The sequence below is a fragment of the Girardinichthys multiradiatus genome, chromosome 1 (assembly GCF_021462225.1).
Source record: "Girardinichthys multiradiatus isolate DD_20200921_A chromosome 1, DD_fGirMul_XY1, whole genome shotgun sequence".
Taxonomy (NCBI): Eukaryota; Metazoa; Chordata; class Actinopteri; order Cyprinodontiformes; family Goodeidae; genus Girardinichthys; species Girardinichthys multiradiatus.
Genome location: NC_061794.1, coordinates 31,388,450 through 31,415,472, shown reverse-complemented (window position 1 = coordinate 31,415,472; position 27,023 = coordinate 31,388,450). Strand labels below are relative to the sequence as shown.

Below are 27,023 nucleotides of genomic sequence, written 5' to 3'. Positions count from 1 at the left end.
CTGATTTTAATGCAACAGAACAAAACTTGTAGATATTATCCTATAAAAATTGTTGAAACAAAAATAAAACTAGGAAAACACTCAGAGAGCGCAGAACTCCACCAAGCTGTTGACAGGATGATGAACCATGTAGGAATTCCAAGTTGTTGCACCATGGCAATAATAAAGATTCCTTCAAAAATCCTGGATCCAGATGGCGCTCCGCATCTCCACCAAAATCTAATCATCTGTTCTTTGTCCTAATACACACCTTTTTTAAACATTTTTATCAAAATCAGTTATTTTTCAGACGGATAAATCGACGGCGATGAAAACATGTCTTCCTTGGCGGAGGTAATAATTATAACGTACAATAATAAAATATTTAATTAAGTACTAAAATAATAAATTGTAAAAAAAACAAAATAAATACATTCAGGCAGATTTTTACCAAGTACTAAAAATATTTTTGCTGACATGTGCAGTCACATTATGTTTAAACAATTATTCCCTGCAATGTAATTACATGTGTTCTATAATACACAAGAAATCCACTTAGGCCAGAACAGGAATAAATCATCTATAATAAATAACTTTATTATTCAAATGGCCATTTAGTCTAAACACAATTTGCACAATACAAAAGTCAAAACTGTATTTGTAGCTAAAATCTCCAAATCTTCGAAAACACAAAGACACAAATGGAGTTTAAATTTGGTAAAAGTCAAATAAAAACTGTATAACCAAAGGGGATCTTCAATGGAAAAAATGTTGATGTCATTTTAATGAGAAACACCTGCATTCACAGGGTAATACACTGCTTTCAGTGTTTTTCATCTTGCCTTTAGATTAATTCATCATCATCAAGAATTTATGACTATTTCTAAAGTCCAACTGTGTCTTCAATACCATAATGATAAATGTGCACTCAGGTTCATGTTGCTCTCCTGGTGCCGTCTCCAGCAGCAACAATCATCCACACACATAAATGGCCACATGCCCTCAGAGAAACGCTGCCCTACCATGCCTCCACATGCTGCCTGTGTGTGTGTGTGTTTGTATGTCTGTGTGTGTGTGTGCATGTGTGTGTGTGTGATTACTCACCCATAACAGAAACGTCATACTCAATCAGGAACAGAGCTTCCTGGCCGCTCTGCATCAGCATGGTCAGAGCCTCAGCATGCCTCTCTCTGTTCAAAGGCATCCCATCTATGCTTAAAACTCGGTCTCCTGCCTTCAGTGTGCCCTCTCTGGAAAAAAACAAACAACCCACAAACATAAACAAAGAGAATGAAAACCTACTTGATCGGGGCATGATGCTCACAGTAGCGTTTAAGCAGCAGTCACAGTGAATGATTAAGCAGTGAGCATCTCTTCCCAGGTGGGATGAAGGATAAACAAGATAAATGGCCATAAAGGCTTTGATGCAGCATTATGTTTGCTCCACTGTTTTGGTGCTCTCAATTTTTCATGGATAAAAGTGCAAGGCTGCATTAGCCTCAGGGTGAGTGGTGCCCTTTCTGTGTTAAAGATGCTCTACGTGTGTTGCAGCAACTATTTTGTGCAGTCTCTGAGAAAAAAAAAAAAAAAAACATGGCCATGTCAACACAAACGCACAGCAGATTTTTAAACACAAAGCTGCATTATTAATGAATGCTTAATTCCGTGTAAAGAATACACTGATGTTTGATGTAATGCATGAAACCAAAGAAATTAGTAAAATGGATTCATTAGCTTGCACGCCTCTGTACACATGCAGGCTTACATGCTTTAATTGGAACAGACTTTTCCATGCAAACCCCCCCAGACAATCACACACACACACACACCCAAACCAGGTGAAACACAACCCCTACATATAAACAATACAGTACAAACTATGAACATCAGACACTTATCTACATCCTGACCTGTCAGCTGGACCCCCGGGCCGGACGCCGGTAACCACTAGAGGACGAGACCTTCGTCTGTCTTCATGGAAGCCTCCTTCAAAACAAATTTAAAGAAGATTTGATATTATAGAAAACAAATCTGTATAAAAGCTATAACCTGTATTATACATTGTGAAGTTTCTAAAATAAGGAAAAGCAAACAACAGGATCCTACCCTCTTACCTCTCATGGCAAAGCCAAAACTGTTTCCCTCCTTGTGTAAACACACCTCTATGTTTTTAGTCATGGTTCCTGAGGGATTCTGAACTACAAGGAAAGAAAGTCAAGAAGTGATTATATAAAAAGCTGAATAAATGGCCATGTCTGCAAATTAGATGGTGTGATCATCTGGTTCAAGAGTTGCAGGATAATGTTAAAGCTGCCTTAGAGTAAACCTTCTGTTGCACTGCTTCTCATCTTGGCAGGTTTGATTCCTTGTCTTAAAGCTCAAAACATCACAAAACGTCTGGTCCAATCATTTCTATAAAGTATGTGTCAGTAATGGAACTGTTTCACATAGTCTTTGTATGTTAGAGTGAAGAGTATAAAATAACAGCATGATATTGCTTCAGGACAGAGTGAATACCCTTTTGCTGTGACTTCATCATGTTCTTTTCTTCTCCATTCCTAATCGCCTGAATATCTTGAGCCGAACAGTTTGTGCTCTATACCAGTGGTCTCCAAGCATCTTGTGGGCAACAGTTTTATATTTTTTTATTAAAAACAAAATAAATTATATTGTTGTTGATACTTATGTTTTAATAAGAAAGTTGGATTTTTGCAGAAAAGAAATCTGGAAATCGTTGCAAAGCCAAAATATAAAAATGTCTCTGTTTGCAGTATTAAAAGAAAGGCATACTGTTTCCTAATTTTTTGGTTTTGTTTTGTTTTGTTGTTCTAAAACTTGGTATTTTATCTATGCTCAGCTAAAAGAATGGGATGTGAGTCACCCTTTCTTTCAAAAATGCCAGGTGTAATGAATGGTTGCATTCTTGTCTGCTTTTCAGTATAGGTCAAAGCACAAATGTAATTGATAAAAGACAAATACTTATGATTTTGATTTGTGAGTGAAAATCTTGTCCTAAAATTGTAAAAGTGTCCATCTGCATCAACTGCATGTCCAGGACGGACACATTTGCACCACTCTTGGATTGCGGTCAGAGAAAAAAAACATTTTAAACTTTCTGCAACCTGCTGATGAAAAGTAGCAATTCATCAGCGTAAAAAGTGAAGATGTTGAATATATGAAGAGCTCATGCTGGAGAAGTTTCTGCTTGGCACACCTTGATTACATGAACAGAAAAGTAGCATAATTGGTTAAATCCACAAAGTATTTAAAATATGAGAGAACAAGTGTTTACCAAGTTACGCATTTGTTTTAGTTAAACGATGCCCGTAATAGTCCAAACCCAGTTTTCTCCAGGGAAACCCATTGGTTTTCCCCATCATCTGCATATGGCTTAATAAAGCCTTCTATTGCATCAAATTCTCCTCTATGGTCTGGTGTTTTTCATTATGCTTTATCTTTTGAATCTGCTCTGCTTTGACTTCCAGGACTTTTACAGCAGGAATTTTGAAAATATTGCATGATACTTATCAAGTCAAGATTTTTTTTTCCAGACAACTGAGAGCCAAGAGGTGATCCAACTTCAATGCTGCAATTCTTTTTTTAACATTACCAAATTGGTCTGTAGCAGCCTCACTTAACCAGATCAAAATACATCCTGTAGAATCAAATACACAGAAGGGAAGCCTAGAGCTTAATCTACAATAGAATGCAATGGAAGTAACTAATAGTATGATGAGGATACTGGCTTTAGGGAAGATGAGTGCCAAAATAAAACTTTCTGGTGCTATTTTCTTTCCTGGAGACCAATACTGACAACCTATTTCACTTGAAGATAACACACTATTCACTCTTATGTTTTGTAAAACAATCCAATTTTGTACTCATTTATTAAATCCTGTAGACAGGATGCAGTCAGATATATTTTAATTTGATGTCTAATGACTCTGGTTTAAGTGCTATTAACTAAAGCAGTTTACAATCATCAGACTTTACTTGTAAGAGCATAAAATCTTGTGAGACCTATTTTTTACTGCAGTCTCGCTTGAAAATATTATTAAAAACATTTTCCATTATGCTGTCCGTTAGATTTATTTCTTTATTCTGTTCTCACCAAATGGAGGCAGTTCATACTCGACTTCCAGGACAACTCGTTCTCCGATGTTCTTCAGTAGGCTAATGATCTCGTCATGCCGGAGCTTTGACAGGTTGATGCCATTCACTGACTTGATGTAGTCGCCCACATTCAGCTGGTCGCTCCTGTTGAAAGTCATTACAGACCATTAAGACTAACTAGCAATCCTTTGCTCACTGATAAAAGCAGAAAGCTTTGGGTCAAATCATAGAGGTTCTAAAAATCTCCACATCTGGACCATCAACAAAGTTGTGTATTTTAACTACTTTTAGTTAAACATAAGCAAGCAAATGTTTACCATAATTACACCACACCATCCCTCTGTATGAAAGGGGCTACAAGACGCATCTAGCTTTAAGTCCTATGCTACTTTTAATATGTTTGGGATTATTGTTCACTTTAAACTCGCATCTGTATCCAAGTGTCAAACAACTGACCAAAACAGTCACCCTTAAATCAAAAGAAATTGGCTTGAAAGTTCAGGAATAATCAGAAACCTACAAGGCTTCGTTCCATCATGAACTCGAAGATGCTGAAACACCAGTGTCATTGTTATCAATGAAGTCAGTTTAAAATGTTAATTTCTGGTCAGTCTGAAATACAAATTTGTAAAAACAAAACAAAAGACAAATTGTATATGACAGGTTTCTTTGTAGTTTGTATTATATAGTAATAGTACAACATCACAGCATTTTTTAAAGTCAGTTATTGGTTTTCATTTTGGTGTGCCACCCCAAGATCTTTAATGCCACCGTATGGCCCTGGGATGGTGCTAGCAGCATTATGCTTTGGTTTGTTTCTCTGAGAATTGTGCAGGTGCATTACACAAAGTAGGTGACATGATAAGAAAGGGAGACTACTTCCAAATTATTCAAGTGCACCTCAAATGAACAGCTGGATAGTTAAAACCAGGAGACATTTTTCTATACCAACAGGACAGTGATCCTAAAAATACATCAAAATCGGTTTTGGAATAGATAAATTAGACCAACGTTAAGCTTCTAGAATGGCCCCAATCTCAACCCTATTTAAAACCAAACAATTCAACTGAAAGTTACCATTTCTAAGAATAACAATGAGTACATATCTACCCTGGAGCTGTAATTTGAACTTGATTATGTGAATTTTAAAATCTCTGCAGGCGAACACTGAAGGACACCTGTGTAGAAAGCAGAACAGATTATGAAGTGAGACGACTGACGATCTCTTTCTCTTTGACGCTGACAGAAATGACTATATGGTGTCTCACATTTGACATTCTGACTCAACGCACCACTCACTGGAGAACTAATTAATCAAATAGATGTTATGCCCTTCTTGCCCTTCTCAGCCCTTGGGCTACTGTCAATCACCGTGACAGCAGACAGAGAAGCTTCTAAAGCTGTACGTCAGGATGGTCAAGTTCTGTCACACGTAGCCAACCGTTCTGCTGTCTGCCCCCGCGTGTCCCCACCCAATAAATTAGCGGGTACTTCCACACAGGCATGAACTCAGCTATGTGAAGACAAGCTGCTTGGAAGAATTACCATAGTGTTCCTAAGACGTGACAAGGAATGACATATTTGGCCAGGACATTTTCAAAGGATTGTGTCATCCTTGCTGAACTGAGGATGTTTTAATTTTCACATCAGTGACAACCTCCCGCCCCAAAAAAAGATAAAATTAACAATACGGGTATAAAACAATTATGGATTTCATGTTACTTAAGTGTATTTAAAGAAATCTGGAAGATTCTTGTATCAGGATTTCTGACACCCGCCAAAAATAGACCATACCATCTCTGAACGTTAACCCCCCACCTCTGTCAATCGAATGTGCCAAAAATTAGATATATGCTAATCTAGAAGGCTGAATCAGGTGCTAACTTTAGTGTTGTCCATCTGAAAAACATAGGTGAACTGATATTTAAACACTATTATTTGAGTTTACCAGCTAAATGGTGGTGGGGCTGTATTTCCTCTGTGAACAGGTCAAGGAGAACATGGCAGGTAGAAAATAAGTGAATTGTTTTCAAAAAGCTCATAAATGTCTCCAATTCAGGCCCACTGTGATTTATATTTTGTTTCCTCTTGATGCCAAAACAACCAAAAGATTATATATTTTAACTGTTGTCATCTGGATTTATTAAACTTGAAAACAGTAAGTACATCTAATTTGTATAGCACCTTTCAAAGATAAAAATCAAAAACTGCTTTACAAAGACAGAGCATAAAAATGCAAACATAATTACAAAGATTTAAAAAAATATATTTAAATGATATAAAGGAAAAGCAACTTTGAACATGAATGCTAGTTTTTAAATGAACGGAAAACCAAAGAAACCTCATTCCATAGTCGAAGTACAACCAGTGACAGCTTTTGATATGGGCTGAATGGGCAGTTGCTCCGCGTGGCATTAGAAAAGGAAGCACATGGACAACATTTAAAACAAATGAATCCTCCTTGAACTAGTTTTCTATTGCTTTATTGGACATATAGTCAATGGGAAGTTGGTGCCCCTTCTGTTGAGTAGGTGCCCCTCTCCAGGACTGCACGCTGCACTGCATTTCATCCCTCGGTAGAATATCAGATGATTTCTTGCATTTTGATTGGTTGTGGGTGGCAGAAGGAGAGGCTCACCCAGATCATCATTCATAAAACAACCACCACAGGGTGCAACAGTCTTGAAAGAGCAGTCCCCTTGAGTTTTATTGCTCTGTTGTTAGAATAACAGAAGTTTAAATTAAATGGTAAAATATATTGTTTTCTGACTCCCATCTAAATAATATCAAGAAAATAGATAAACCGATTTAATTATTTGACTGCAGCATGATTGCTGGTGAGGAACAAATCTACTCAAAATGTTATTTGGTAGTAACATATACCTCTTTGTCATGTTGTTTGTGCTTTTGGAAGATAAAACGTCTGCAGGTTTGCGCTGTTATTTGTTTAGGGTCTATTAGGTTTGGTCCAGAAAAGTTTGTTGGTGACATCTGACTACAAAGATTCATGTGTGATTTTTGCTTTATGAACTGCTAGACTGGATATGACTCGTTGCAATATATATAACTGACAGGCATTAGGTCAAAGCAAGAAAACATAGAAAACCACAAAACTTCGGTTCACTGAAGTACATGCCTGCATTGTTGGTCTGTATGACATTAGGAACAAATCTGGGTCCGTATTCACAAAGATTCTCTCAGAGAGCTCCTATCTTAGCAAAAAAAGTCTTGCCAAAGACTCCTAGCTTGAGAGTGATTGACTTTGCTGCTGAGAGCAACTCTAAGCAAGGAGATGACAGAGATTTCTGTCTTAGTAAGGAGGTGTGGTTGACCCCGTCGCTAGGTGTGATGCTATCTTCTAAGAGCTGTGATTGGTGTTTGCCAAAAAAAAAAAAAAAACACAAATGCACTCCTAGTAATCAATGGCGCGAAATTAACTCATGAAGAATTTAGACTGGATTCAAAAATGTGCAAATCATGATGATGAAACTTAGCAAAATTAAATTAATTGTCACACAGCATCAACATGTTTGAATGTAGTTTATTTACATGCTCATCATTATTTTGATTTGCTTATTATTATGTTTACTCGCCACGCTGGTTTTTACACTGCATCAATGTCATATTAATTAATTGCATTCTTTATAAAACTTCAGCATTTTACTGTGATTGCCTTCTTGTATAAAGAAGTTTAGTTTGGTAAAATTACTAAAACAAAACGGAGAAACAAAGGTGGAGAAAACTGAACTGAACAGAGGAGCAGAGCCTGCTGGTGGAGGAGAGGAGTGTTGAAAGGTAGATTTGGTTGTGGGATCATGGCGCAAACAAACAGGCATTTCCGAGAATATTAGTGCATCATTCCCTCTGCTTTCAGCACCAGCCTGGAATGTGAATATGTAGTTTTGTTCATTTTTTATATTCATGGTTATTCATTATTGTCTCTATGATTTATTTTTCCTTCCTAATATTACCTTACTTGAGGTGCATTTTTAATCTGTTCCCCTGGCTGAAACCATTTCATGTCCCCCTAGGGGGATGGCAAGGTTATTCTTATCTTTATATAAATAATTGTATGATAGTTTATGAATGTTTATAGGTTATGTGCTCATTTACTTGACTATTAAGGAGGTGGATACCTGCGCGTTGGGCTGGGAGGGTTTTATTAATTCACTATCATTCATCATTGCAGAATATTTCTCCTTTCACTCTGCCTTTCCGCCATCTTCTCTGCTTAAGACACTCTTAGGCTCACCAAAAGTCCTACTCACTACTCTTAACATTTCCTGAGGTTAGAAGCTCTCTTAAGGCCTAAGATGCTTCATGAATAACTTTTAACCTACCGAGGGAAAATTCTAAGGAAAATCTTAGAATTCGGGAAAGAGAAAGATTTTTCTTAGAATGACGTCACTCAGATTGACTTTTAGTCTCAGGATTCTTTGTGAATATGGGCCCTGATATGCATTAATATTGGTGAATGTTGCAATAAGGAAGGGACTTGCAATAAATAAACAAATCAATAAAAATTGTTAATGTCTTTATGTTCATACCAAACACAGACCCCAGATAATGAGAATTTTATCTAGCCACTGAAAAAAGTAATTATTACCATCTGAGCAACAAGGTTCAAGAAGTTATCTCTGGCTAACATCTGCTGTTTAAGCATCAGAGCAACTTAGTTGTACTTTCCTAATGATTTGATTACCTTACAACCTAATTAACTTGCAAAACCTTCCATGCTGCGTTAAACAACAAAAGTCACCAAACGTATCACAGGTATACTGAGCCTGAAAGCATGCTACTTGAATAATTACCTAACAATTACTGCAGTCTAAGCAGTTCTTCACAATATATTGCTTAGTTAACCAAATGTCACACATAGGAAGAATGGTAATAAAACACTCTGAAAAGCAACACTTTAGATACAACTGTTAGCCTTTAAAACGGGTGCAGAGGGGCACATCTGACCTGGCTAAGAGCTCATCACAGAACACAGATCTCACCTGGCAGCCAGCCCACCTGCCCGTAGGTTCGACACTCTGGGCTTGCCATCTTTATCGGAGCCTCCAGAGATGGTGAGACCAAGGCTGCTACCTTCCCTTTTCATCAGCTCCACCGTGGTCACTCCTCGATACTCCTCTGCTGACATATGCAGACGCAGGCAAAGACCCACAGAAAGAATTAGCCTCTGCTTGACAGAGATGCCCTGTCTGTGAGGTATGGAAAGACTTTTTTTTTTCCTCTGAATCTTTCAGAAAATATTCTTTAAGATACAACCACAGGCAACAGTTTCCAGCTACTTTCTCTTTTCTTTGTTTCTTCACATCTCAAAGTGAATCTTTGTGTTAGAATCTGAAGGAAAATAGGAAGCTTAGTATAGAACTTCAAATAAAAAAAAAACATATAAATCCAAAAGTAGGTGAACACTAAGGTGACATAATACAGTATTTCTTTAAGAAAACATCTTCGTGAAAACTCCCTTACTGATTTCATATGAATACAGAGGCAGCAAAGCAGTTTTTCATGTACTCTGGATTGATTTAACACACCAGGTGGGAGTAAAGAGATGATTTATTTAATGTAAAAAATATAATAAATAAACAGGGTTTGTCTACTTTGCCAATGATCTAAAGTCCGTTTTAAAGCACAGTTGTGTCATTACATAATAAAAAATAAAAAAAGAATTCCAATTATAATTGATGCCTTTGTGGTTTCCTTGTCTCATCAGAGAACTCATTCTGTCTTGTGGTTCACTTTGTGTTGTGCTGGTAAATCCTATCCTGCCAACAGCAGTTTAGTGCAGCAGTTTAGTACCCATGACAGGTATGCCACAACTGCATTTTTTTCAACATATCTAAGCATTTAGAACATCAAAAGATAAACCAAATCACTGGAAGCACATACTTCAAAATTCAACAAAGAAACATGTGATTTTCTCTTCTTGAGGATCCATGGGGATTGTGACTCAGGCTTTGACTGTAATGTACCTGAAAGGCTTCGCCCCCGGGAGGAATGTGATTGGTCAGTTGTCTCTTTGCTCCCCTTTGAGTAAGGACCTTCATCTGAGGAGACAGCAGGGAGGTGTAGGAGGTTATGTAAAGACTGCAGCAGAAGTATAAACAAACATGACTGCCTATTTCTGACAGTAACCCACACCTCAACACTCTGAACTTTAACCTAAGAGCAGCACTGAATCAGCCAGAAAAAACCTTCAGTCAGCCATTTAAAATGAGAACACATTTGCGGGAAATCTGAAGTGTACAACCACTCGGGCATGGAAACAGCATGTAGTTAATAGAGTCATTTTGGATGGGTAGAAAATGATCATTTGCGTGTTATATACAGCATCTGCTATGGAGAGCAGCAAAATGTTCAATCTGCTCCGCAGAGAAATAGAATTATTTTCACTTCTCGCCTACAGTGAGAACCATTTCTGACACTGTTCACAGATTAGCAGAGTCAGTGGCCAGCCATCGGAGCCTGAACGCAGCAATAACACCATATCTGCAGTCACAGTGATGAGGAAACTGACTTGGCACTTCTGTAATCCTCTCCATTATGGATTATTTCAGGTGTCCAGCACAATGATTAAACATCTCTCTGCAAACCTAAAGAAAAGCTTAGACAGGTTTTCTTTTTGAAGAGGGAACAACTGACCATAAGCATGAGGTATACTGTTGTAGCAAAGCTCTTAAAACAACCTTTATTTAGTTTTTGCAAAAAGAAGTTTCCACACTTCTAGGTAGACTTACCGCTGCTTCTAAAATAATTTTCAGAAAAAAACTAGAATTACATTAAAATGTATTTACAATATGTCAATTTTTGACAAATAGCAGTACTGATTACAAATAATATCAATTTTTTTAAGAAGATATTTTACATTATTAGTAGGAAGTAAAACAAGTTAGCTAAAGTAACTGTCATGGATGTATTGCAAAAGTGCTTATATCCCTTTGAACCTTTTCCAAATGTTTTTCCCATTGCAGCTAAAAACTGTTAATATACTTCAATGGGATTCTTTGTGACAGATCAACACAAAGCAGTGCAAAATTGTTTGAAGGAAAGAAAATGATAAATATTTTACAATAAATTTAGAAAAAATGTGGTGACCATTTTTTCCTGCCGCCTTTGATACCCCTCCATGAAATCAAGAGGAAGCAACTACCTTCAGAAGTCCTTTAATTGCTGAATCCAAGTGTGTCTGATTTTAATCTCAGTATAAATATGGCTGCTCTAGGAATTATTTAAATGCTTTAGCCTTATGAAGACCAAGGAACTCAGCAGACAGGTTTAGGTATAGAAATGGTTAAAACAGGGTTAGGTTCTAAAACAATATCTCAAACTTTGAGCATCTCACAGAGCACTGTCCTATCCATCATCAGAAAACGGAAAGAGTATGGCACAATTGCAAACCTACCAAGACATGACAGTCTAGCTAAAGTGACAGGCTGGACAAGGAGATTGTTCCTCTAGAGAGTAGATAGGTTGACTGTAATTTTGGAAGAGCTGCAGGGATCCACAGCTCAGGTGGGGGAATCTGTGCACTCCATTAACATGACCTTTATGAATGGGTGACAAGAAAGCAATAAAAGGTTCTTTTAAAAGTTAGCCATATACCATGTAGAGGACACAGCAAACAGGTGGAGAAAAGGTGCTCTGCCAAAATCAAACATTTGGCCCACGTGCAAAATGTTATATTTGGCAGAAAACTAACCGTAAACATAAACCCAAACACATAAGCTCTACTACAAAGGAATGGTGGCGGCAGTACCACACTATAGGCAGGCTTTGAATTAGCAGAGACAGGAAAGATGCTCTGAGTCGATGTAAAGATGGAAGGAGTTAAATACAAGGCTACATACTAGGCTAAATACTAGAAAAAACGTGCTAGAGGCTGCAAGAATAGGGCAATGGTTCACCTTTAAGCAGGATGGCCAATTTAAACATATACCCAGAGCTATAATGGAATTATTTAGCTCAAAGCATGTGTTAGAGTGACCCACTCAAAGTCCAGACTTAAATCCAATTAACAATCTGTGGAAAGATTTAAATCTGTTCTGATTTCTACTGGTAAACATTAGAAAGCCACATATCCTCTCTCTTTCATTTCAAAACAATCTCTGCTTTGTCTTGTATAATTGTTATAAAATATATTGAAGTTTGTGGTTGTAATTTGATAAAATGTGAAAAAAGTACTTTTGGAGGGCACTATTTCATGTATTCACAAGCACTGAAATATCCAAGGCGCAGTCAGAGCACCAGGGGTCAGAAACTTAATATGTTTTAAATCTGAGAGTTAATCAATTTAAAATTATAAATGTCACATCAATTAAATTATAAGTGTTTCTAGCCCAGTTTTCTGTGATGATCAGCCAATCATGAATCCTAGAAGAGAGGAGCCAGAGATCATCAGGTCAACTCCTTTATCTCTATCTACAGTGACTCTCTACGTCTGTCCAGCTGAAGCTAAAACCTTCAGACAGCCAAGAGGTATGGATCCTTCGTCATACCTTCAGTGATCTGAAACCTTCGGGCATTTGCGTGATACAAGAAGTAGTGAAAAAATATGTTAGCCTCTGCAGCAGCTGCATGAGTCAGCCCTCAACCACAGAAATATCTCCATTAGACTCACAAGTCAGGGTGATGTAGAGAACACACATTTATGATGGTATTTCACTTCATTCAGATCCTTTGCTTAAACAGTGCGTCTAGCCGATTTTAACACATATTCACACAAAGTAAATGACACATCCCACACTTTGAGCAAGGCAAAAGCAGAGTAACCATGCTGGCTCCCAGGGGCCCTGACAATCTAGCAGCTGTCATCTCTGTCAAAAGGCAGCATTAGCTCTGGGCTGCACAGACCCGATGGAGTGCCCGTGACCGAACGTTACTGTACCATCAAGCTGTCCGCCAGCAATCCTCCTCCAGCTTAAAATAACCATCACTCACCCCAAGAGCCAGGAAGGGAGTAGGCTGATTACACACAACCCCAACAACAATGCATAACCCACTGATCTATCTGTCGGCCAATCTGTAGACAAAGTGAGTTATGATTATATAATTAGAGGCTGGGCAGAAGCATGATCTCTCTTTTATAAATAAATAGAGTTAATTAACTCCTCATCTGGATCAGGGCACTGCGTGACATGCGTTTCATATCCAACCGGAATGTGGGTTAAATATGGGGGCACAGATGACACTGAAGTCATAATCTTATTTTCAGATATAAAACTTTATTTTTAAAATAGGCAGCCCCGTATCTGGTTTATGTTGCTATTTCTGCCTTAATTACTCATGGTAAGATGCTATGCCGAGCTGGTGGTCCAGTCCTCTCACTTTTAAATCTTTTCCAGTCTATCAAAGCCACCAAGCATGCATTGTAGCAATTACACGGATTCATCCATGGTGGATGGACGCAGGGGAACGCTCATTTGCAAGATACATAGAGAACAGTGACCTCCTGCTGACTCTGAAGATCAAAGTGGGGTGCTCTTACCGATGCTGCTCTTGGTGTCTCTCCTCAGACCACACAGCATGGCTGCAGCTCCTCTGGAAGCTGGTCTTCAGCCTAGTGTGTAGAGAGTTGAGGTTCCACCTGAGAGACCAGGTCTCAGGCACTCACATGAGATAGGAAATACATCTTAGCTTCTTCACTACTTCACCAACATTTTCTTCAACCATGCTGCTGTTTACAAGAAAGGCAAATTAGGTCCCTCAAATTGTCTCTGGATCTTCTTCTTTTTAAACTTGCAGGATACATCCTTTGCAGTCCTCACCAGCGAAACGTCTCTCAGACATAGAGATCTTCGTAAAAATCCATAGCATGGAGAGGAATCACTTGTGCCCTATTCTTGGCATCTCACTGTGGCCCTGTTTTTGCAGCTATTCCTACAAATGGTTCGTGGGTTTTGCAGAGATTTTCTCATGCCCTGCTCACACACTCACATGAGCTCACACATACCCCTTCTCCCCCTCTCTCTGGTTGCTCATCCTCTCTTCCTCTCTGCCAGAGGGGCTCAGTGAGGCAGCCACACATGATAGTCACTCTCCCCCTCCCTCTGCACACAGACACACAAGCTCACACTGTGTCCCACCAAGTCCTGAATCCCACCCTCTTTACACATGCACAGTTCACACATTGAGATTAGACATGACACAATGGCGCACACCCCACAACAGTGAACTGTCGGCACAATTAACACCACCTGCGCATTCACTGTCAGACTCCATGTCACGTTTTTCTCACATAGATCCTGCACCCACGTTTTAGAGTGTGCATCTTTACAGTCCTGGTGTCTCACACACATGCAAAATGGAAAATGCATATGCGAAATTCCTGTACCGAACAGCTGCCTGCATGCCTTGTAGCTGATACTGATTTAAAGTCCAGAGCAGCTGCCACATAGGTGACAGATTTATACTGAAATCATGGGAAAAAATTTATTGTATGTAAAGATGAAGGAATGCAACACTTGAATCTGAGAAACTTTGTGAAAATCAAATGCATTTACACTGATAGGAGCATTAAATGACCCCATAGTAATTCTTGACCCATTGAGGCTTCCCGAACCCAAACACAGAGGCGACCATTGTTGCAACTGTAGCCATTTGTCATGCACACATGTCCCAGTCCCTGCCACTTCCTGACCCCCACAGGCAACCCCTCTGAAACTCCTCTGCCTCATTTTTTGTTTTTTTGGACACAGTACTGTCCTTACCAAGACATTGAATGACAAAACAAGATGCAACAACAACAAATGCAGACAATGCACAGAAGAAATGTTGCCTCTCACTTGGAGAGTTTTTTTTATAGATTTTGGAAGTGATCACAAGTGATTGAGCATAATTTGCAGACGTTCCAGTGCATACAATACACTTTAGCGTAGACAATTTCCTTTGAGGCTGTTGTCCTTAATACCCCATTTACAGTGGGTGTGAGTGTAGGCTTTTCAAGCGAAACTAATTAATTTCCTGCAGGATAAAGAGAACTGGGAGATGAAACAGTTTTTCTGAAAAAAAAAAGAAAATCCTATGGGAACAAAAAATGGCAATGATTTATATATAGAAGTAATATAAACTCACTCCATATTAGGGGAAAAATAACAATACTTTAGTATAACTTATCTCAAATAGCCAACGTTTTTACTTTGAACTGGTGCTCAAGATTTATGCAAGTTCTCATTTCTCTTGATCAAACTAACCACACTGCCATCTTGTGGTCCGCTCCAGCTGCAGAAGAAAGCCGGAGGATAAAAATTAACCTGAAATTCAAAAACTTGAGGAAATTCTACTAACCTCTAAAGTTGAAAATCCCAGATTCTAATAATGCAGATAATTTACCAGATCAGTTACATACATTTGAAATAACAACAATAACATATAAAGTTCCTAAACATGTTAAAGCTAAGAGGCAATTTTCGAAAAGTAGCAAAGCTTTCCCATCTGTTTTACCTTTGGTTCTCCCTCTTATGATACCCAGTCGACATCTGAGTGAAAAAGAGAACATCCTCCTCTTTCCTCCTGCACACCAGCTTCCTTTCCTCAGGGAATCTTTCTGGGGAAAGGCAAATGAAAGCTGTTTGGGGTTGAGGTGCCCTTTTCCAAACACTGCCCTTGCTGACATGTTCATTTTCTGACCCATCAAAAACAAAAACAACAAAAAAAACAAGACAGGATTTTGTCCTACTCCTTGCTTTGCAGCCTGTGCCTGCCCTGCTGCTCTCGTATTCTCCTCCCTGTTCTGGAGAACATCCAGTCCCGTCAGGTGAGTCTTCCACAAACAGGTGCAGGTTCTCAAACAGGGCAATGTTCAGATCCAATTCTGTTTTTTCCCTCCCAGCCTTCCTTGGTCTGTTACTTCCTAACCTAAGCAGCTATAAGCCGACTGGCAGAATAAATGTCGTGTTTTTACATCTCTGGCAATGTCAGCTTTGCAGGAGCAGATGGCAGAGAGTTCAGGGCTATGGGGCACAGCTTGCCTGACAGAATGCAATGGAAACCTTCTCTGCAGGGAGTCAGCGCTGTACCTTGTAAAACAATGTACAGCCTTAGCGAACAAATACAGGGCAATGACATTTGATGGCAAACTCCTGCAAGTTATGAATGTCATCTGAGGATACACACAATCCCCTACCTTGGAGACAATCAGTGGGACTTGGTTGGTATTTTCTTGGCTATAGCTTTTCTATCAAATGACATTGTAAGATTCTGACTGTTTATCTGTCTCTCTGTCAAATGTGGACTTTAAGACAGTGTGGAGAAAAGCTATTTGTCCCCTTTTCTTTTGTTGTTTTTGGTTTGCATTGGTTGGTTTGGACAATCCTTTTACCCTTAAAAAAAAGGAACTCATTTGAAAACTGCTTTTTACACTTAATCAGGTTATCTTTGTCTGAAATTTTATGATTCCAAAGTGTGACAAAAAGCAGCAACAGAAGAAATTCGTATGCAGGCTTACTTTTTCGCAGCCCCTGTGCATGCTTTTGTGCATCTCCAATTTCACACATCACATGGTTAAAGAAAATGGTTTAAGGAAAATACACCATGTAATTTTTCATGATTTTAGCTTGAATTACTGAGAACCCCATTCATTATTGTTAATAATTGTAAAGTTTTATATTAAGCTTCTTTATATTTTGTAATTTGTACATCATCACTACACACTACTGGTACATCTAAAGAAATGTGAACATCGTGAAAAACGTAATTTATTTTAGAAAGTGAAACTCATACATTAGATTCATTACAGTGAAATACACTGCTCAGAAAAATAAACGAAACATTCAAATGTCACATCCTAGATCTGAATGAATGAAATATTGTCAATGAATACTTTGTTCTGTACAAAGTTGAATGTGCTGACAACAAAATCACACAAAAATCATCAATGGAAATCAAATTTATTAACCAATGGAGGCCTGGATTTGGAGTCACACACAAAAATTAAAATGGAAAAACTGATCCAACTTTGATGTAATGTCCTTAAAACAAGTCAAAATGAGGCTCAGTATTGTGTGTGGCCTCCACCTGCCTGTATGACCTCCCTACAACACCTGGAAATGTTCCTGAGGAGACGGCGGATGGTCTCCTGAGGGATCTCTTCCCAGACCTGGACTAAAGCATCCGCCAACTCCTGGACAGTCTGTGGTGCAACGTGACGTTGGTGGATGGAGCGAGACATGATGTCCCAGATGTGCTCAATCGGATTCAGGTCTGGGGAACGGGCGGGCCAGTCCATAGCTTCAATGTCTTCATCTTGCAGGAACTGTTGACACACTCCAGCCACATGAGGTTTAGCATTGTCCTGCATTAGGAGGAACCCAGGGCCAACCGCACCAGCATATGGTCTCACAAGGGGTCTGAGGATCTCATCTCGGTACCTAATGGCAGTCAGGCTACCTCTGGCGAGCACATGCCACAGCTCGCATTGATGTTTCATCGTGGATGAGCTGCACTACCTGAGCCACTTGTGTGGGTTGTAGAGTCCGTCTCATGCTACCACGAGTGTAAAAGCACCACCAACATTCAAAAGTGACTAAAACATCAGCCAGAAAGCATAGGTACTGAGAAGTGGTCTGTGGTCCCCACCTGCAGAAACACTCTTTTGAGTGTTTCTTGCTAATCGCCAAAGATTTCCCCCTGTTGTCTATTACATTTGCACAACAGCTGTGAAATTGATTGTCAATCAGTTTTGCTTCCTAACTGGACAGTTTGATTTCACAGAAGTTTGATTCACTCGAAGTTATATTGTGTTGTTTAAGTGTTCTCTTTATTTTTTTGAGCAGTGTATATCATGCAAAGACTTCCTGACCCTTTAAATGGTCCCAGTCTGGGTCAGTAGAAGACACAATTATGGGGAAGACTGCCGACTGGACAGATGCCCAGAAAACAGTCATTGACACCCTCCATAAGGAGGGTAAGCCACAAAAGACCATTGCTAAAGAAGCTGGTTGTTCACAAAGTGCTGTATCCAAGCATTTTCATAGAAAGTTGAGTGGAAGGAAAAGGTGCCATTGCACCAGTGATAACCCCAGCCTTGAGAGGATTGTCAAGCAGAATCCCTTCACATATTTGGGGGAGCCTTACAAGGAGTGGACTGAGGCTGGAGTCAGTGCATTAAGAGTCACTACAAAGGGACAAATCCTACACAGGGGCCAGAGCTGTGACATTCATTGTGTCAAACCACTTCTGAACCAGAGACGTCAGATCCATCTTACCTGGGCTAAGAACTGAACTGTTGCTTAGAGGTCCAAAGTCCTCTTTACAGATTAAAGCTTACATTTCATTTGGAATCAAATGAATCAATCCCAGCCGCTGGAGGAAGATGTAGAGGCATATAATCCACATTGCTTAATGTCCAGTATAAAATTTCCAGTCAGTGATGATTTCGGTGCCATGTCATGTGTGGGTCCCGTTTTCTGAAGTCCAGTCAACCCAGCCATCCACCAGGACATCTGAGAGCACGTCATGCTACTTTCTGTTAAGTTTTATGGAGATATTATTTCCCAGCAAGATTTGGTACCTGCTCACTCTGGTAAAAGGTACCAAAAGCCACTTCAATTAACATACTTTTCTGAACAATGACATTTGTCTTTTAACAAAATTCTGTAATATTTTAATTTTCTGACATTGAATTTGGGGATTCCATTTTATGAGCTATAATTAAAACCACAAGAAAAAAAGCTTGAAACATTTCAATGTAATGACTTTACGTACATACACGTATCTATATTGTTCAAGATGTAAATACATGCCTCACATCATGTACTGTGTCTGCATGTCACTGCACGATCCAGTATAGAAAAGCCTTAATTTGTTCAACCCGGCTCCCTAGAGTGCCATTAATTTTGTAAGAAATAAATTCTGACAAACCAAGGTTCAAACGAAAGGCCATTTTACTTTAAACCTGACTCACCCAGAGTAAAATACAAGACATAGTTTATTACCAAAGTATGAAAGCACGTTTTTTATTTTTAAGCTTTTGCCACACAGACTAGTTTTCCCCTTGATTCGTTGCACATTTATCCCTTTTAAACATTAAAATAGGTTTTCAATGCAGCTGAGCTGTTGCATGCATTTGAACAAACTAGTGAGCTTTTACTTTCACACAGAACAAACTCATGTTTGTCCCTCAATGTTGAAGAATTTGTTGAGTCAAAAATTAGAAGGGCAGGACGAATGCACACCAAATGTGTTTCAAATTTTTTGTTGGCTCTACACATTTCAAAAGTTTCCAAACCAATTAAACAGACCTGCTTGCAGAATAAATGAGGCAACAGATCCAAAAACCAGTTAGAATTTTAAAGCATTTATTGTGAATAAGGAATTTATTCGTTCTCCTCGCTCCTGAGCCTGGCATTGGGGTTGGTGACCTTGATCGCCAGCTGAGCTGCTCTCTCCACGATCAGCTTCCTGTTTTTGGAAGAGACGTTGTGGGCAATCTCAGCACAGTGAGTCCTACAAGTGCAGAAAACACAGTAATGAGGATTACAGTGCAAGAAATGGACAGTTTACTACTGAAACTTGAGGACAAACACAAACAGACAAGACAATCTGATCTTTACACAGAACAAATCTGCTCAATGGTATCACATGCTTCACACTTAAATCTTACTTTATATAATCAAACTGGCAAAAAAACCAAAGGTCAATGAGGACTTTTTTTCAACAGTCTTCTGGTGTTACTCCGCAATAACAGCTGTGTGCTAATATTTACCCATTACGAAGTGCCATAAAGTGAGGGAAACATGAATAAATAACCCCAAAATAAACAAAATGTTTAAATACAATATCCATGTGGCCAGCAAGACTTACCTATTTACATATGTCTGAATAGTTATCACATTCCATTACATGTAATTATATCAAATTTATGCATTTTTTCACATCAAATATAGCTTGCCTGTTGAAATACAACAGAAAAATAAGTAAATCCTAAAGCCAGAGCATTTTTAAAAGAAAACGTTTTTCAAAAAGGAAAACATATGACTTAAATTGTTAAATCATCTGCCTTCAAACTCTTATTTGTGCAATCCAGATGCAACACTTATAACCTGAATGGTCAGCTATGTGGTTTCCAATGAAAATTGATTGATAAGCTCTAAATCGCTAATTACTAAAATGAAATAAAAAGACAGTTGTGACTACAGAATAGATTGTATTTTGAGCTTGACAATACTTTCATTACTAATGAATACGAATAAATACTTCATAAAAATGAGGAACTCTTAATCAAGACGTCTGTAACAAAGATTTATCAATGTTGTCTATGCAGGTATAAGTACTAAATTCACAACTTCCAAATTTGGATGAAACTACTAATTTAATCAAGCAGGTAGGCGAGTCCAAACACCTGACTTCTCCATGAAATTGTATTTTTGTTACTCACCGTTTGCCTCATTAAGACAATATTCACTACACTTAGGTGTGTGGTTATCACAAACCTCATTCTTTTAATCACAGACAACTCAAATGTCTTCTTGAAAAAATTTAAATAAGAAGGCTTCAGCCAGTTTTTATAAAACATTTCTATTACATTTTAAATTAAGTTGATGACTAGATCAACCTATTTTAGAACTCCTAATGCAAGTTCCTGCTATTTGTTATTTCACTAAAATTACTATTACTGGAGTGATTTTAAATTGCAAAAAAAAAAATAAAAAAAAATAAAAACTGATTACAAGGAATGACAAACACTACAATAATTGAAACTTATTCAATTCTAAATATATTTTCCTGAGTTTTGCTGTGACTGTGTGTTTTCTTACCAATATGTGCCTTTGCCAGGACACTTTTTAACAAGCAAAAGATCCTAACTAGACAATTTATACACACCTTGTCAGACATTTTATGTAAACAGATATTAAAAACTTTAAAGAATTTATCTCAATTTCTAAATATATAAATTCCAGTATGACCCTTGTAGTTTCACACTTAGATATGTAAAAAAGGACCAACTTACTTGTTGCTCATCATCAGGACCTCCAGCTCCTTGACATTGTGCACCAAGAACTTCTTGAACCCGGTTGGCAGCATGAACTTGGTCTTCTTGTTGCTACCATAACCAATGTTGGGCATCAGCATCTGACCCTTGAACCTCCTGCGAACCCTGTTGTCAATACCTCTGGGTTTGCGCCAGTTTTGCTGTTAAAAGAAGTAAAAATGAGAATTAAAAATACTCATCAACTTCCCTGTAGTAAGAGAAGTATTAATAAACTGTGGAAGACCTGTATGCCATACTCACCCTAATCTTGACATATCTATCAGATTGATGGCGAATGAACTTCTTTGTTCTCTTTTTGACAATCTTGGGTTTTGTTAGGGGCCTGAGGGCTGCCATGATGACTGTGGACAAACAGTTGAATGGTTAAAATAAGCATGGTTAGAATAAAACTCGGGTGTTATTGGGGTATACCTCAGCCATGACCATATATTAGCGTGAACTATCCGCTATGCAAACATCACTCTGCTGAAGCACGGCGGTTATAAGAATAATAAACGCATGCAGCTTTCAAACTACAAACCTGCACGCATGTAAAATCAACAGAAGCGTGCTTTTCCAGCGGAAGGTCAATTTAAACGTGTTGGTACACGTTAGCATGCTAGCTACTACGAAGCCCTCTTTGGCTTTGTAGTAGGCCGCACTACGTTTCGTTATAATTCTGTATTTATGAGCTAAACAGAAAAACAACATATATTCGACAATTTTTTAGTGTGGAGTTTTGTTAGCCACGCTACACAGTTGGCGTCAGCTAAATGCTACCAGGGAAGTGCTGCTAGCCGGGCAGCCGCTTTAACCGCAACACTTCACTCCGTATGGATATATCTAACCCAAAACTAATAATAATACTGCCAATATGGACCAGCCCGTAAATTATAGAGGTCAATAATATATTATCAACGTCGGCTTCCTCAGATAATAACCAAAATCATGCGGATTAGATTAGATTCTCTCAACTCACCCGCCGATGTAAATCCAAAAGGGACTTCGGCGACGGCGGAAAGAAAGAAAAGGACATCCGCTAATCTAGCAATGCCTGATGGGTAATGTATTTTCTTCGAAGATCAAAAAATACTGATATGGCACAAGTAAAATAGACGTTTCATTTTTCAAACCCTTTTTATAAACCACAGGTAAAGAGTAAACTAACAAAAGAATCTCATCCTTTAAGCACATTTATGTGGGAAACAATACAATAAATAAAATTAGGGCCAAAATAACATAAGAATAACTGAAGCTGTTTTACAGCATTAAAAATATCAAGTGTTCCGTTTCTAGGTTTGTTTTTTCTTATAATATCCCAAAGTAAGTTTGATTTAAATTTTTCATTGGTTCTTTCGGGTTTTCTATATCAAATTCTGAACAGTAAACTGTCATGATTTGGGGTTGTTTGGTTTTTGGTTTCGGGTTTTTTCCTTATGTTTTTCACTGTTCAAGTTTTGAATCATGTTTCTGTTTATTTTCCTGGCCATGCTTTTGTTTTGTCATCTTGTTCATGTTTTGTCAAGTATGCTTTTGCTTCATGTTTTTCTAGTTTGTGTTCAAGAGTCTCTGTTTTGCTCCAGTCACGTTTTGTTTTGTTAATTATGTTTATTCGGTTCACCTGCTTCAAGTTAATCTGTCTCCTTGCTCCACCTGGTTTTCACGCCATATATTCACACCTGTTCTGTTAGTCATCGCGGAGACATTTCTCATGCTCATGTCTTGTTTTCAAACCAAGTCTTGTCTTTTTGATCATGCCATGCCTGTCTTGCCTGCCCGTTTGTTTTGTTCCTGCCTCCTGCTGAGTGTGAGTTTTTGTTATTAAACCTTTTTTCACTTGCCATCATGCTGCCTGCTCGTCTGCATTGTGGGGTCCAATATCAAGTAAACCGTGACAGCAAAAAATATTTTTATTTAATACAAATACGTTAATAAAAATTTATGTAGCCTTTTAAATGAAATAAACATGTTGTTCATTAATACAAAATAAAGGATAATGACTTAAACAGTGACATGTAAGTGTGCATCAGTCACCAGAAATGCTGAGTAATTATGCTCAGGTTTGCATAAACTTTGGTCTTAGAAATTAATCAGCACTGCATTGTAGTATCATTGTGTTTAAAACACAGTAACTCCAGAAACCTGAAGGCAACTATACATGAACTTCTCCTGAAGAGACATGGAAATGTTTTTGAAAAAATACTGAACATTTTAAACATTTTCATTCATTTTTTTAAATGTATTTATGTTTTTTTGCAGAAACCTAAAGGCCATTCTTTGGTGGGATGCCTGAGATCTGTGTCCAAATTCAGGTGCTGCGTCTTTCGAAGGACTGGTCTACGTAGGCCGGGTAGCCAGAAGCGATCGGCCGGTGATTGGACAGTCTAGCCTTCACCAGCTGTTCCCGCCCTTACCTCAGCTTAACTTCTGTCACCTAGCAACCCTGAAACCATGATGCCCAGAGCTGGGAAGTTTTATATAAGAAGCCTGAAGTTTAACCTCGCTGTCTCCACTGTATATAACTGCACATGGTTTTTGTTCACCCCTTTATATATTCCTGATGGCTAAAAGCTTGTTTTCTTCAGAATATTCCTGTTTTATTATATTAAAATTTTATTCTCATTCTATAATCAGCCGTTTCAAACGTTTAAAATAACTTTTATGTTCATAGATATAAAAACATAATACTAAATTATGTATATTGATGACAGCGGGCAAGGCGAGCTGGCTGTTAGCACAGTGGGAGCAGACATCTCTGAACACGTCGAGCACTTTGGCAATTGAGCGATATCTTGGTAAACTGAACAGATATTTCTGTTTTACACAGCTACATCCTCACATAAAACATTTTTTTTAGTTAATTTTGTTGCACAGAAAACGTAATATATTCAACTGTATTCATAGCTTCTTTCTCTCCTTTGCCATTACTACTTCCGTTTAAACAATCAACTTCGATGGCAATGAATCATGGGATAGGGTGGCCCACGAAGGATACACCAGACCCATCCTTCAAATCTGGGGAAAAGAAGGACGCATTTGGAGGAGCCTTCGATTTGAACAGCCTTCGTTGCTTCGCTATAACGTAATCGGCCTAAAATGCGGCCTTCAAAGAATGCAGCTCCTTAACCCTAAGCTCATTTTGGCATACTATGTGTTAATGTGTCTTCTTTACCACCTCCAAAGTACCACTTAAGTACCATTTATATAGCACCCTCTGCTGGTTGTCTTGGGTGAACACATTCCATATTTGCAACTCTGCATTCTGCATTCTGAGCAAACGCGACTGACTCGACAGGAGCGAGTGATTTACAGGACACTATGCGAATTACGCAATTACGGCGCAATTGGGGTGCGTTCATGGGCCATTCATCATCAAATCAGAATAATATGAATTGCAGACAGCAAGCCGACAATATATTTTTTTTACTGGTTTTCCAGGCTTAACATTGTAAGACGCCACCGGCTTCAGGGTGATTCTGGGCAGTCAGTAGCCCATGACTTTGAAACTACCTTTTGAACAGACACTGGGGTCATTGCAAGAGTCTGGTGTACAGGTCCTTCTCAAAATATTAGCATATTGTGATAAAGTTCATTATTTTCCATAATGTCATGATGAAAATTTAACATTCATATATTTTAGATTCATTGCACACTAACTGAAATATTTCAGGTCTTTTATTGTCTTAATACGGATGATTTTGGCATACAGCTCATGAAAACCCAAAATTCCTATCTCACAAAATTAGCATATTTCATCCGACCAATAAAAGAAAAGTGTTTTTAATACAAAAAACGTCAACCTTCAAATAATCATGTACAGTTATGCACTCAATACTTGGTCGGGAATCCTTTTGCAGAAATGACTGCTTCAATGCGGCGTGGCATGGAGGCAATCAGCCTGTGGCACTGCTGAGGTCTTATGGAGGCCCAGGATGCTTCGATAGTGGCCTTTAGCTCATCCAGAGTGTTGGGTCTTGAGTCTCTCAACGTTCTCTTCACAATATCCCACAGATTCTCTATGGGGTTCAGGTCAGGAGAGTTGGCAGGCCAATTGAGCACAGTGATACCATGGTCAGTAAACCATTTACCAGTGGTTTTGGCACTGTGAGCAGGTGCCAGGTCATGCTGAAAAATGAAATCTTCATCTCCATAAAGCTTTTCAGCAGATGGAAGCATGAAGTGCTCCAAAATCTCCTGATAGCTAGCTGCATTGACCCTGCCCTTGATAAAACACAGTGGACCAACACCAGCAGCTGACACGGCACCCCAGACCATCACTGACTGTGGGTACTTGACACTGGACTTCTGGCATTTTGGCATTTCCTTCTCCCCAGTCTTCCTCCAGACTCTGGCACCTTGATTTCCGAATGACATGCAGAATTTGCTTTCATCCGAAAAAAGTACTTTGGACCACTGAGCAACAGTCCAGTGCTGCTTCTCTGTAGCCCAGGTCAGGCGCTTCTGCCGCTGTTTCTGGTTCAAAAGTGGCTTGACCTGGGGAATGCGGCACCTGTAGCCCATTTCCTGCACACGCCTGTGCACGGTGGCTCTGGATGTTTCTACTCCAGACTCAGTCCACTGCTTCCGCAGGTCCCCCAAGGTCTGGAATTGGCCCTTCTCCACAATCTTCCTCAGGGTCCGGTCACCTCTTCTCGTTGTGCAGCGTTTTCTGCCACACTTTTTCCTTCCCACAGACTTCCCACTGAGGTGCCTTGATACAGCACTCTGGGAACAGCCTATTCATACAGAAATTTCTTTCTGTGTCTTACCCTCTTGCTTGAGGGTGTCAATAGTGGCCTTCTGGACAGCAGTCAGGTCGCCAGTCTTACCCATGATTGGGGTTTTGAGTGATGAACCAGGCTGGGAGTTTTAAAGGCCTCAGGAATCTTTTGCAGGTGTTTAGAGTTAACTCGTTGATTCAGATGATTAGGTTCATAGCTCGTTTAGAGACCCTTTTAATGATATGCTAATTTTGTGAGAATAGGAATTGTGGGTTTTCATGAGCTGTATGCCAAAATCATCCGTATTAAGACAATAAAAGACCTGAAATATTTCAGTTAGTGTGCAATTAATCTAAAATATATGAATGTTAAATTTTCATCATTACATTATGGAAAATAATTAACTTTATCACAATATGCTAATATTTTGAGAAGGACCTGTATAAGCCTCCTTCGATCCCTGCGCTTTCTTCTCCTCAAAGCAACTGCTTGTTGCAGTTTTAAAATAATTTTTAGCAGCAAGACTGCAAAAATAGCGATGGGTCTCGCCATTTTTGATGTTGCAGTTATAGCGCAGAAGACACTTCATAGAGGGTGTAGGGTGTAGTGTGGGTATTTGGACAGGGCCTTAATTTACACAGGGGTTGTAATCTGTTTTGGGCAGGCCCATATACCTGAATGGGTGGACCCATTTTCATTGTAGGTATACACCAACTAGATAAACCTCAGTTAATTAAAAACAAAAAGGACATGTCAAATGTTACAGTTTTTTTCTTTATTTTGGTTTTACCCAAAAAGAAAAACTCACTAGCAAATTAAAATCTAATGTTCTTCAGAAAAGTACCACAGCCGTGGAAGTATTCCAGTGTTGTACCAGTGCAGAAGACCACACATCCAAAGGACCTCAACAGTTACAGCCCGGTGGCACTGACCTGGCATCTGATGAAGATCCTTGTGAGACTAGTTCTCAACCAGCTTTGCCCCCTGGTGAGGTCTTAGTTGAATCTGCTGCAGTTCGCCTACCAGCCTGACATTAGCAAGGATGATGTCATCGTCTATGACCTGTACCAAGCCCTGACCCACCTGGAGAAGCCTGAAAGCACTGTAAGGATCACATTTCTCCATCGCCGTTAATATCATCCAGTCTGGACTTCTGAGGAACAAGCTGGAGCTGTCAAGAGTGGATCACCATCTATCCCAATGGATACTGGACTACCTCACTGCCGCCCGCG

At 39.0% G+C, this 27,023-nt stretch overlaps 2 protein-coding genes across 4 annotated transcripts in view; both read right to left on the bottom strand.

The window, feature by feature from the left end:
* The window catches only part of LOC124876698 (glutamate receptor-interacting protein 2-like), a 57,345-nt gene extending 41,418 nt beyond the window's left edge, over positions 1-15,927 (bottom strand). The window contains exons 1-7 of one of the 3 annotated variants that reach the window (XM_047379687.1): positions 15,544-15,927; positions 10,077-10,151; positions 9,093-9,231; positions 4,091-4,236; positions 2,094-2,177; positions 1,890-1,965; positions 1,084-1,229 (exon numbers count right to left, since the gene is read on the bottom strand). In XM_047379687.1, coding sequence (XP_047235643.1) covers positions 1,084-1,229; positions 1,890-1,965; positions 2,094-2,177; positions 4,091-4,236; positions 9,093-9,231; positions 10,077-10,151; positions 15,544-15,733 — 856 coding nt within the window. In that variant the 5' untranslated portion in view covers positions 15,734-15,927. Of the gene's footprint in view, positions 1-1,083; positions 1,230-1,889; positions 1,966-2,093; positions 2,178-4,090; positions 4,237-9,092; positions 9,232-10,076; positions 10,152-13,588; positions 14,066-15,543 lie in introns of those variants that run through there. The other 2 variants (XM_047379671.1, XM_047379679.1) reach the window with 2 other exon arrangements.
* Positions 15,928-19,380: 3,453 nt separating this feature from the next.
* Positions 19,381-22,111, bottom strand: rpl32 (ribosomal protein L32). The gene is made up of 4 exons (XM_047383683.1): positions 22,050-22,111; positions 21,332-21,432; positions 21,050-21,231; positions 19,381-19,545 (listed from the first exon to the last, which is right to left on the bottom strand). Exons 2-4 carry the CDS (start codon positions 21,425-21,427, stop codon positions 19,416-19,418), a joined length of 408 nt encoding a protein of 135 aa, XP_047239639.1. The 5' UTR covers positions 21,428-21,432; positions 22,050-22,111; the 3' UTR covers positions 19,381-19,415.
* Positions 22,112-27,023: the final 4,912 nt, after the last annotated feature.

Excerpts from the sequence above, each read along its gene's own strand:
- rpl32 (XM_047383683.1), bottom strand. The coding sequence starts at position 21,427 with ATGGCAGCCCTCAGGCCCCTAACAAAACCCAAGATTGTCAAAAAGAGA. Across the intron at positions 21,232-21,331 it reads ATAGATATGTCAAGATTAGG|CAAAACTGGCGCAAACCCAG; the intron begins GTGAGTATGGCA and ends TTCTTTTAACAG. Across the intron at positions 19,546-21,049 it reads GTCCTGATGATGAGCAACAA|GACTCACTGTGCTGAGATTG; the intron begins GTAAGTTGGTCC and ends CTGCACTTGTAG.